This window comes from Erithacus rubecula, assembly GCF_903797595.1.
Source record: "Erithacus rubecula genome assembly, chromosome: 2".
NCBI lineage: Eukaryota > Metazoa > Chordata > Aves > Passeriformes > Muscicapidae > Erithacus > Erithacus rubecula.
The window spans coordinates 55,770,226-55,782,537 of NC_136685.1; the positions used below are offsets into that span (position 1 = coordinate 55,770,226).

The 12,312-nt window shown below is 42.4% G+C and overlaps 1 protein-coding gene across 3 annotated transcripts in view; it reads left to right on the forward strand.

Annotated features, from left to right (window-relative positions):
• AKAP12 (A-kinase anchoring protein 12) overlaps positions 1-11,139 on the forward strand; it is a 30,346-nt gene extending 19,207 nt beyond the window's left edge. For all 3 annotated transcript variants that reach the window (XM_079325908.1, XM_079325910.1, XM_079325909.1), the window contains 3 exons: positions 1,641-5,362; positions 6,116-8,000; positions 8,520-11,139. In XM_079325908.1, coding sequence (XP_079182034.1) covers positions 1,641-5,362; positions 6,116-7,999 — 5,606 coding nt within the window. In that variant the 3' untranslated portion in view covers position 8,000; positions 8,520-11,139. The remainder of the gene's footprint in view (positions 1-1,640; positions 5,363-6,115; positions 8,001-8,519) is intronic.
• Positions 11,140-12,312: the final 1,173 nt, after the last annotated feature.

Below are 12,312 nucleotides of genomic sequence, written 5' to 3' on the forward strand. Positions count from 1 at the left end.
GCTGAGGTCAGGCTTTTAATTGAATTAGGAGTTAACAGTTGAGGTAAAGAATATTAAACAGTTAGATAAAGGAAAAACAAAAAGCTTTGCTTATGTTGACTTAGAAACAACAACCAGTAGGCTGCTGATAGTGAAACCTAATTTGCCCTCTACATGGCAATTAGAAGCCAGTATCATTGTAGATTTTGTTTTGCATATTGTGTAATTAGTTCCAGCCTTACCTGGACTGCATTGTCTGTGAGCTTCTGAAGAAGCAGCCCTCAATAAAGGGGGAACCAGGCAAGAAGCTGGGAGGGACCTCTGGAGATCAGGTGTTTCAGCAAAGCGGGGCCAGCTGCAGAGTCAGAGACAACTTCAAGGTGGTTCAAATAAAAACCACATCACTTTGAGGAAGTTGATGATTACATGCTTTGTAAAGCTGTCTCCTCCTGCCTCTGGACATTGAAGTAGCACATGTGCAGCTTAAGAGAAAGGGACCGTGCCTTCTTCTAGGGTGTTGCTGTTCAACATTGAGTATTTTAAAATAATTTTATTTTTTTATCTTGGCACTCTTAACAGGTTTGATCAGAGAGAAGAGTACGTTCCTTCATGGCCTTGCACTTTCACCTATTGCACAAAACCTAGGGTCAAGAACAATGTTAAACTGACAACCTGGCAGCATCCAAGCCCAAGAATCTTTTGGTGCTTTGAATATGCCACAGATTTAATTTACATGTTAGTCTCTTGAGTTGACCAGAGGTGCAATAATACTTAAATTATCCTAGCAAGTCTGAGAAGGGGGTTACCAGTGACCTGAAGGAAAAACCCAAACTGTCCTCAAAGAAAAGATAATGCAAATGGACATGTGGGCAGTGGAGGATTTTACTTTCTTGCTTAGTAACAGCCTCATTTATTTTAAGCACCATGGAATTGCTGTAGGTGGTGATGCTATGTATGTATTGCATACATCCAGATATTGTATGGAAGAATTACAAAAATTCATCATCTTCAAAGCAATATATTGCTATGTAACTGTTTTTAGGGGTTACAGGTTTTCAGAAAAACAGGTTTCCCTGGGTGTTTTCACATTTTACTATTCTTTTGGGACAAAGCTGTAAAATAAGCTTTATTTCTTTTTGTCATCATTTTAGGTCAACAGGCTTTTTTGAAGTTTTGTTTTGTTTTGTTTGTTTGCTGGTTTTTTTGTTTGTTGGGTTTCTTCAGATGTGTCTGTCTGCATGGAAATGTTTATTGAACTTTACTTCAGGGATAATTGCATATATTTTTCTGTATAGTCTGTGATATAATTTTTTTTTTCTTAAGTTTGCCTTAAAGTAACAAAAAAAAGCAAACAAACCACACAAAAATAACCGCAAAATCATGGTATAGAATAAGAGAATATGAGCTTGAAAGGTACATTTGCAAATAAACTGTGGAAAGAATTGTACAGTTACACAAAGAAGGAAAATAATGACAGTAATGGTAGAACAAAAACTAGTTCTTAAAAGTGTACTAGTAGCATACAGAAAAGGTACACAGATAATAATAGAACAAGTATGTTTATCAAAATTGGTAATAATGAAAAAATTTATAAAGGTATAATATAAGGTTAAATTTAGAAGGAAATTAACTGGGCTTTTTTGTTATTTTCGTTTAAACAGTTGGACAAACAGAACATTCCAGTGTAACTTTGAAGGAGGACACTGAAACTATGGAGACAAATCCATCTGACTCGGACACCAAGGACGGTGTAGATGCTGAGAAGGAGGATTCAATTAAGCAGTTGCCAGCTGTGGAAGAAGTTGCAGAAGACCAGGTGGCAGAGCCACAGTCTTATGATCTGGGTTTTAAAAAGGTTTTTAAATTTGTTGGCTTCAGATTCACAGTGAAGAAGGAAAAGACAGGAAAATCAGAACCAGTTCAGCTGCTTACTGTAAAAAAGGAAACACAGGTCCCTGAAGGAGCTGATGATCAAAAGGAAGTCCACTCAGAAGAAGCGGCAGTGCCTGAGGATGTACTGTCTGCAGAAGACAATACCAAAGATACACTGAAAAATGAAAAAACAGAAGATGAATCTCCTAAAATAACAGAAGTAAATGAGACTTGTTCTCAGCCAGTTGCTTTAGCCACTGAAACTGCATCACCATTAAGAAAACTTTTTACTCAAGGATGGACTGGGTTTAGAAAAAAGAAGAGTTTTAGGAAGCCTAAAGAAGATGAACAACAGTCTCCTGTGAAAGAAGAGGAGAAGGAAAAAGAGGGGATAACATTAACAACTGAAATCAGTGAAAAGGAGGAGAAATCTGAGTCTGAGAAGCAAGATGAAGAGAGGAATGTGACAGCAGTAACTATTGAAGCACATGAAAAGGAGCAAACTGAAGGTGAAATGCAGGAGTCGGAAAAAACTTCGGCAGCCATAGGAATAGAAGGAAGTGAAAAGAAAGATGTAGTCAAGCATGATGAGCAGGGACAAAAAGAGGACCTGGCAGCAGCAGCTGTAAAAGAAAGTGCAGAGGGAAAAAACGATGATCAGGAAAGGAAACTGGTGGAAGTCTCGGAAAATCATGGTAAAGAGGAAGAAGAAGCTAAGGAAGGAGAGAAGGAAGGTGAGGTGGCAGAGAAACCACTGAAAACAAAGTCAGTGGTACCTGTTGTCACTGAGAGTGTGAATGGAGAATTGAAAACATCCTCAGAAGTCCTACCTGTGGGAGAAGAACTGGAGTCAATGGAGAAGTGTGAAATAGATCACAGAACTGAGGTAGCCTCTGAAGAGACATTTGAAACAGGATCTGTGGCAGTGGAAATTTCTAGTGATCAACTTAAAAAATCTGAAGGAAGTGAAGGAAGTAAACCTGATGTACTTGGGAAAGAGACATCAGATGAAAAAACAGAGGAAGCAGAATTGAAAATGTCACCCACAGCAGATGATGTTGCACAGGGAGAAGCTCTGGATAGAACCACAGAGAAAAAAGAAAGCGAAGAACATGAAGCAAAGTCACCTCTGAGTGCTCCTGAATCAAAGTCCTTTTCTACTTCTGAACATTCAGTTGACACAGGGGATAATCAAAAGTCAGTTAAACCCACTGATGAAGGACTGCAGGGAAAACCTGGCACAGATACGACTGATACTGTCAAACCAGATGAAACAACCATGGAAATAACTTCTGAAGAGGCTGCTGGAAAGATGCCTCCAGAAAGTATCACAAATGGAGCAGAACTCCTGTCTTCTCAAGAAAAGGCTAAACTACAAGGCAGCCCTTTAAAGAAACTCTTTACAGGTACTGGATTGAAAAAACTGTCTGGAAAGAAGCAAAAAGGTAAAAGAGAAGAATCTAAGTTAGGGGAACAGGGTGAACCAATTCAGCACTTATCAGATTCCCCAGATAGCCCAGAGGAACAAAAAGGGGAGAGTTCTGCTTCTTCTCCTGAAGAGATGAATGAAATTCCCTCTTTGGAAAAATGTGCAGATGGAATGCAGATCATTGAAAGTGAAGATGCCACAATTCCAGATGTGGAGCGAAAAAGAGAAGCTGTTACACCTTGGGCATCATTTAAAAAGATGGTGACTCCCAAGAAACGTGTCAGAAGGCCTTCTGAAAGTGATAAAGAAGAAGAAATTGATAAGACAAAGAGTGTAGCAGCATCTGCAACTGAAAATGTTGTTGATGAAAACCAGGGAGAAATAAAAGAAAATGGGATTGACCAGAAACCAGAGAAAATTACAGAAGAGCCCAAAAGAAAAGTTGACACCTCTGTGTCCTGGGAAACTTTTATATGTGTAGGTTCTTCAAAGAAAAGAGCCAGGAAGTCGTCATCATCTGATGAAGAAAGCCAAAAAGTAGAAGAGTCTGGGCAGAGCAAAGAAACAGCAACAGATGCAGTTCTTACTAGCTCTCAGGAGAGTGATCAAGGACAAGGGAATTCTTCCCCAGAACAAGCTGGAAGCCCATCTGAAAGTGAAGGTATTTCAACGTGGGAATCATTTAAAAGGTTAGTTACTCCAAGAAGGAGATCCAAAACCAGAATGGAAGAGAAAAGTGAAGACTCTGTTGTGGGATCTAGCCTGGATCATTCAACATCGGATGGTGAGCCTGGAAAAGATGAATCGTGGGTTTCATTTAGAAAACTGATGCCTGGGCGTAGGAAGAAAAAGTCAGATGGAAAACCAGAAGCTGCTCATCTTAAACAAGCAAGAGAAGACATGGCAGAAACAGCTGAAGAAGATTCTGATATTCCAGCTGTTGTTCCTTTATCTGAATATGAAGCAGCAGAACAGGAGAAAATGGAAGCCCAGCGAGCGAAAGATGCGGAAGCGATGAGAGAACGAACCTCAGAGGGAGCAGAAAAGTTAGAGGAGACGCTGAGGATGGAGCAAGGATCAGAAGGGCTGGTACATGCAGTTGCTGTCACTGTTGTGGAAGAAGAAAGGGCAGTGAGCAGCATTGAGGAAAGGTCACCATCATGGATATCTGCTGCTCTGACAGAGTGCGTTGAGCAAGAAGGGGAAGAGGAAGAGAAAGAAACTCAGAAAACAGCTGAACTGGGGGTTACTGTGGAGGATGCAGTGGTAGCTGCTAAGACAGTGCCAGAGACTGGAAAGGATGTAAGTGATGACACCACAGCAAGTGAAGTGGAGCTAACCTCTGAAGCAGTGACTGCTCTGGAGACAGCAGAAGCTTCCTGTGCTGAAGAAACAACGGAAGTGTCTCTTGCTGAGGAGACAACTGAGATGGTTTCTGCTGTTTCACAGTTACTAGAAACCCCAGATACTACAGAGGAAGCTACACCAGTTCAAGAAGTAGAGGCCACTGAAGAAAATCTGAAAGAACTGGACAAACAGACGCAAAAAGTTCTTCATGAAGTTGCTGAAAGAGTCAAGTCAGATGTAACACACCTGGTTAGTGAAAGAGCTGTTGCAGAAACTACAATTACAACAGCACATGGACTTGAGTCAGAAGTGAAAGATGGTGATAAAGATGGGAGCATTGTAGGCCAGGAAACTGTTCTGCTTGAACAGTCCTTGGAAAACGAATATAAAGAGGATGGCCCCCAGCCCCAGCAAAGTGCAGGGAGCATTCAGGGCCAAAACAGAGTTGAAGAGAGTGTTTTACCTGCAGGATCAGAGAAAAGTGAAATACCTTCTGTGATGGAAGAAAGCACAGGATATCAAGGATATGTTGAAGACCATAAAGAAGTAAATGAAGTGCAGAGGACAGCAGAGGAAACTTTATCACATGACAAAGAGTTTCACAGCATCAAAGGCATCACTCCCAAGGAAGAGCTGTTTGCAGAGCAGGAGCCTTCAGAACAAGAGAAACTGCCCGTAACAGAGCTGACACTGGATGAGACAAGAGATAAATGTGCTCCAGAAGGAAAGCCTGCAGTAAGTATTGTGTGTAACACAAAGGTTGATTTGTGAAAGAAAAATCAGCAAGTATTAGATGCTATACCTCGCTTAGAACCAGGTTGTGGGTATGTTACTGTCAAGTACCTTCCTTGTGAAGCCTGGGACACCTGAAATTCATTTCCAGTGAGAGACACACATGCCTAGAAGCAGCAGGCACTGAAGTTTGTGTGCAGGATGGGGTGGATGCAGTGCCTACAGAAATGGAGTGGGAGATGATGTGCATAGATGCAGAGGTACTGGAATGATTGCCATTATGGCTCCTGTGTTGCACAAAGTAACAAGATGATATATGAACACCTGAGATGCAGATCCATGTGACTCCATACACAGTGGATGGTGTCTTCAGTTGTAGGCAGAAATATAGGTGGAGCTCTGCAAAGGGAAGACATGAAACAACATCACTATCTCCAGGTTTAAATGCTGTAGTTACTGTGGCTGGCACATTCCTACCTTCTTCCCTACCTCCTCATCTTCTGGCTTACTTTTTGTTTCAAGTGCTGCCAGCTGTCCCTTCCTTTAATTAATTTTAAGGCTGCCCTTTGTTTAATGAGCTACATGTTCTCAGAAACAACACAAGCTGGGTTTTGGTGAGCTGTTAATCCCTGTGTCATCACCTTATGCTCTCTGCATAACTCATGTCCTTTTGGGTGTTGTGGTTTTTCACCTAGAACATTGGTGGTCATTCTCTGCTTGTACCCGTTCTCACAGAGCTGTTGCAATTCTCCACAGGTTCAGGACAAAACAGAGGATGAAACCTCATCCTTAGGGCTAACAGCTGAAAAGCCTGTGCAGCTTGGAGGAGAGGGCAGAACGCTCACTGTGGGACCAGAGTGCACAGAAGCAATTGGCACTGTGGTCCCTGTTAAAACTGAAAAGCAAGATGGAATTCCTGACTCAGAAGAGCAGGTTTGTACTAAAGGAGGTCCTAGCCAGACACCTGCCTTCAGAGAGGAAGATGATGCTATGCTCAGTGGAGTAAAAAGCACAGAAGTCACTGTTCCTGAGGTTGTACTGCAGAGCAAGGGAAAATCCTCTGCCATTCCTGCAGATGCTGAGCAGAGTGTAAGCAATGGGTTTGACAGGGACATTGCAGCAAAAGATTCTGTGCCTGCCATAGAGCTACAATGCAGAGACGAAACTGAAATCCCCTCCAAGAGTGATGAAGCCAAAGGTGGCAAAGTGGAAAGTGCTGTGCTCAAATCTGAAACACAGCTAGAGAGCACTTCCATTGTTGCTGAGGTTCCCATGCAGATTGAAGCAGATGGGGCATCTAATTTAACATCAACACGCCCAGAGATTTTTGAAAATGGCAGTGCTGTTATCACTGATATAAGTCCTAAGAAATGTGAAACACCCAGCAGCTTGGCTGGAGAAGAGACTGTGGGAAAAGGACAAGAACTTGTAGCAACCTTGAACTGTCAAGGCTTCCAGAAAGAAGATAAGAAAAATGAGCCATTGCTGGAAGGAGCCAAAGAAGTATTTGAATATGGAGAACAGGAAGCTGTGAGGCATGATAAATGTTCAACTGCTGTCCAGCAGGAGGAAGGCTCTGACTCAGCCTGTGCACAGGCTGAAAGCTCGGGGGCTCTGAAAACACCTGTGGCTCTGGCAGCTGCAGCAGGCGGAGAGCACGTCGGGGAAGAAACTGCAACACACGCAGACGTGACAGCCAAAACTGCACAGCCCTTGGCAACCACACCAGAGCAAATGGCTTCTGAAGAGGTCCCAGTTTCTAATATTGACTGTTCAGGCTGTGGGACTTCAGAGCCTGGTAGTGTGGAGGCACCCAAGCTTGGAATAACTTGTGCCTCCATGAACGGAGTATCAGAAGAGCAAGAGCAGCCCCCGAGCACAGGGCAAGCCGAACACAACGGTATTGCTTCCAGTCACAGTCTGTCTCCCAGCCACCCAGAATTTCAGAAGCACGTTGGTCAGTCTGTGATGATAGAGTCCCAGAGCACCAAAATTGTATTGAATGCCATCCAGTCAGCTGTTCACAAACTTGCAGAAACAGAGGAGTCAGCTGCCCTTGAGTCAGAGCAGAGCATTAAGTCCATAGGGAAAAGCCCGTCAGACACAATTGTGCCTGAACTTCTGGGAAGTGCACAGGTAGATCAACAGCTTCCAGTAAAAGAGGAAAAGATAAAAAGTAAAGAACAAGAGCTCAAGCAACCAGGAATAGTGAAAACTACTACCTTAACTGAGTTTGGAGAAATTCATGCAACTGTGGAAAAAACAAAGGACATGCCTTTAACTTCTGAGATCCTGAAAGATGGACAGAGTCTGAATTCTTTAACAGTTGTGACAAGCCCTGAAGACATTTCAGGGGGAATTGTGGGACTTGAGAAATCCACCCTAGGACAAAGTACTACAGAAGATTCAACCAAAGACACCCTAGACATACACACACCAAAATTAAGGGAAAAAGAGGTTGGGTACATTATGGAAATCTCAGACCAACACACAGGACAGCAAACATGCAGAGAAAGTGAAGAACAACCATATCATCCACCAGTGGAAGATGGGAAAATGCAAATATGGGAGGATGACAGTTGTCAAGAAGGAGCATCTTGTGACAGACAAAGTCAGAACTCGGTGGCTCTGACGCCTTGATGTAAGTAGCATTTTTAGCCAGTAATTTATTTATTTTTCTAATATGGTTGTGAGAATCTCTAAACTGTTCTCTCTGATGTGGTCTGCTGGTTTGTCCTGTTTTTAATTATTTTGCTGAAGGGCTGCCCTCACTTCAGTAGCCTTGGATTTGGCATATATTTTGGTGTGGTATTTCTGGAAGGTAGTAAATGTATCTTTCAGTTTTCCTTGGTAGGAACTCACATGACACATTTAATGTATGTAATTTAATATGCAGACACGCTCTCTAACAAAGCTCTTCTTAAAATCCTGACTGATATGAGAACGTGATAAACCTGGAGTGCCTCACGTACAAAGCTTTTTGCACTTCAGAGGAATTTGAATGAGAAATTACAAGTATAATCTCTCCCTAGGATATATACTGCACTTGCTTCACTAAGTCATAAGACCTTTATCTCTGAGAACTGCTTGGGAAAATAGCATGTTCTTGGGAAAGTAAGTTGTCATCACTAAAACTTTCTTACTGTCATCTTTCTTTCAGATGTGCTAAGCATCCATGTGGCATTTGGAGAGATGCCAGTTCTAGAGAACAACTGACAATCCTGCCACAGAACCAGGAGCTTTATTCACTACCCTTTATTGGATGTTAACACCTGTTCTTTTGAAGACCTCGCCTTGCCATTTTTGTTAAAAAAACAAAGCCTTTAATATTGGCTGTATCCATACCTGTGTTCCATTTGAAGGTTATTTGTCTCTGCCCAAAATAATCCATTAAGACTGGAGATGCACCACTGAGTGACTGGGCAGACCACTAGAAGAATTTTTGCCATGGTTATTACTGTCCCCTCATTTAATGTGTGTCCTGTCTGTCCAATCTCCTTGAATCCCTTCACTTGTCCCTGAGTCTCCCTCCCTTCTTTAGCAGCCTCCCTTCCCCCTCACATCTTTCCTAGCTGCCTTGATCTGACCTGTGAGTGGCCATAGGTGCTGCTCAGCTTGTGTGTGAGGGGGAAGAGGAGGGCTGAATGATGAAAACACGTGAGACTTCTGGATACGTCTGTCAAACAGCAGGAACTGGATCACGCACAAATTGTTGAGCAAGGTGCTCAGGTTTGCTGCCTTTCAGTCCCATTCAGGTATCTCTGTCCATCTTTCAATTGTATTTGTGCAGGCCTGATTTAGTCAGAAATTATTTCTACAGTGTAGCTTGAAAGGAGATGGAAAATACCCTTCCTCTGTTGTTCCAGACTTCAGGTCTCAGGACTGGACTGTAATGTATTGAATATTTATATGTATGTCTTAAACCCAGTTCTGATTTTAATGTAGAGCAATGTTACTTCTGTACTGTTTAGGCATTCCCTTAAATGAATATTGTAGAGTAGCCTGGAGAGGAAATGGATACTATTGGAGCAGAAATTGATAACATGTAGTTTCCTATTTATTGTTCCAGGTTTTTCCCCCTGTAAAATCTCTCAAAAAAATTTGGCTGTCTTGCTTTGAATATTTATATGTATATCCTATACCCAGTTGTGATTTTAATGTATAACTATGATATTTCTAATGACAAAAGGAGAGCCCTGACCTTACCCACTGCTCACTTCTACTTGCAGCCATCCCTGGTTTCTGAGTACCCTCCAGACAGCACCGTTTCACTGTCACCTTGTTCTTGTTCCACTGCCTTTGTATCTGGCTCCTGTCATTCCAAACTCTTCTGATTTCTGGTCACTGTCCCATCCAACCCAAAGCCTTTCCCTGCCTTATGTCGAACATCTTTCCTGCATACACATTTCCTCCTTTCCCAACCCCTGCCTGAACTGTTTTCCCACCACACCATTTTATGAAATTCTCCCCACTCCTGACAATTTCTGAGGCAGGAGTAGAAAAGAGGAAAAAAAGGACTCGGTAATGAGTTCTGCCTTGAATTGCAAAAAGCTAATGAGATCTTTGGGGTGCTGAGGACATAAAAAGCTTCATGAAAGGTGGATTGGACTGACAACAGCTGAGACCAGAATGGGCAGGGTGATATAAAGATACCTAGAAGCCCCAAGACTGAGTCCTGGGATGTCTGTCCCCAGCAGGAATTGCCCTCTCCTTTGTCGTTTGCGTTAAAATCGAACGAGGGGTACAAGTCAGGACTTTCAGCTCTGATTTCCAAAGTGGAGGTTACAGATCACTCTTTGTGAAACCAGTGCCCATCAAGTTAAACAGTAGCTCACTCTCATACCTGTATAGTAATTTATTTGAAAATCAACTTTAGTGTACAAATGCTCTTGTTACGGCAGGTGCTGGCCTCTCCTTGAGGCTGCACGTCCAGCAAACGATGTGACTGATTGCACTGGTGTGATTGCACCATCTGGTGCTGCCCTGCGTGGAAGCATCAAGAGATTTTTCTTTACCTCAGAGCGGATTATATAAATATTTAAAGCCAAACAATGTGGTTTCAAACAATCCAGTCTCTCTCTGTCCATTGTTAGCGGCAGCTTTCCCCCTTAGCTTTGGGCAATTCCAAAAACCTCGGTTGATTTCCACACATGTAGGTTGGCTTGCAAGGTAATGATGCTCTTAATAACACCTCACAAGTGCAAACTTGGCTGAATTTGTACAAATTGTATACCTATGTACCTTAAGCCATATTGCAATAACTGCAGCAGGTAAAATAACAAAAGCATGACCTGTGTAATCCTGATTCTTACATTTGTAGCTCCAAAGCTGTTAATAATATGTAAAGTTACTTCTTGTCTGAACCTCATTTAAATAAAGCTAGCTTTACCACAATGTAAATTGTCTGTTGGTAGTAATTGGGCAGGCAAGGGCTTTTAACTTGCCTGTTCTCTCCATTAATCCAGGGCCTAGGTAAGCAGTGCAACAAACCTAACTATGAAAGAAATACAAAAGCTTCTTTTTATAACTGACAGCTAAAATGCCTGCTGCACCCAAAACCACGCTAATGGTGCAGGGACCATGTCTCCACAAAAAGATCCTACTTTGTTCCAGTGTATTGCTTTGGCCTCTGAAACTCTCCTTGAGACTGTGACTTCTGGCTTGTGCTTAAAAGCTTGAAGCTTTCTCTAATCCAATGTATTGGGTTACCAAATTTGATTTTGTGTTTTTAAGGTAGACTTTCATTGATTAAATAAAATGCAACTACAAATTTGTTCTAACCTGTGTATGTGGTGAGTTTTTTTTTCACCTTGCTTACTGTAAGTTATTTTCTGATGATTGCTTCATCTTCAGGGGCTTAGAGTTGCTCCTGAGAATTCATGTTCAGGTTTTGATATGAATTAAAGTAGCTAATTACAGAATTAAACTATGATTTGCCTCTGAGTTTCAATAAAATACACATATTTCAGATGAAGTAAGAATAGGGTACCTCAGAAGACTGAAATACCTTTATTAAATTCAAGATAGAGAACAGTATTCAGTGAGCCAGAATGAAAAATTAGTATATCATATGCCTTGCTGGTGTGACTAAAGTATAGAAAACTCCAACAAAGCAGCAGCATAAATGTCTGCAAAACCTTTGTTATAGATGAAGAGTCTTAGGCCCATAACTGGTATCTTCTAGGCTCCCCTACTTTTGCTGAGTGAGGGTATACTCATGGCATCAAAAATCTGGGTGTGCTGATTATTTATGTTAGCAAACCTTGGACTTTAGACATTAAGTTTTTCCAGCTGTTCATGCTCTGGCTGAGGCTGATTAGCAGTGTTTGTATCTCAAGACAGATTTACACCTGAACTAGTTTTGCAATAATTGGTGCCTTCCCATCCTCAGCTGGAATGCTAAATCCAGTATCTGTAAATAGTTAGCTGGGCTGGCTGCAGCAAGTGCAGGGATATGGGAACACTGCACACAGCCTGTCCCTCCTCTTGCTCTGGCAGGGTGTCAGGGGACTGATCTCACTGTCCACCTTTGGCACCTGGAGGTACAAACTGAACCAGCATCTCCTGCACACATTGTGCTCCAGGTGTACAAGCCTCTGCTGCAAGATAAGTGTTTTTATACTGATTAGTGAAATCCCTGAACAGGCATCTAGCTAGGGACTGGAGTCCAAGCCTGTTGGAAGTTTGTCTGCTGTTTCCTCTTGTAGGGCTGTTGTATTGGCAACAGCTCAAGTATCCTGCCTGTTAGCTCAGGCTATGGAAGTGGGTCTGGCTTTCCCATGCAATCCAGAGCATATGGGAGACAGCTGTGCTCACTGAGGAACCTGCACAGCTTGGATACAGCAAGTGCTTGGGGATGGGCAGGAGGCTTGCCAAGAGCAGAGAGGATTCCTGAGATGTTCGTGTTTGGATGCTGCGCGCTGGATGTTTGTCGTTCGCAGCTGCCACACGGG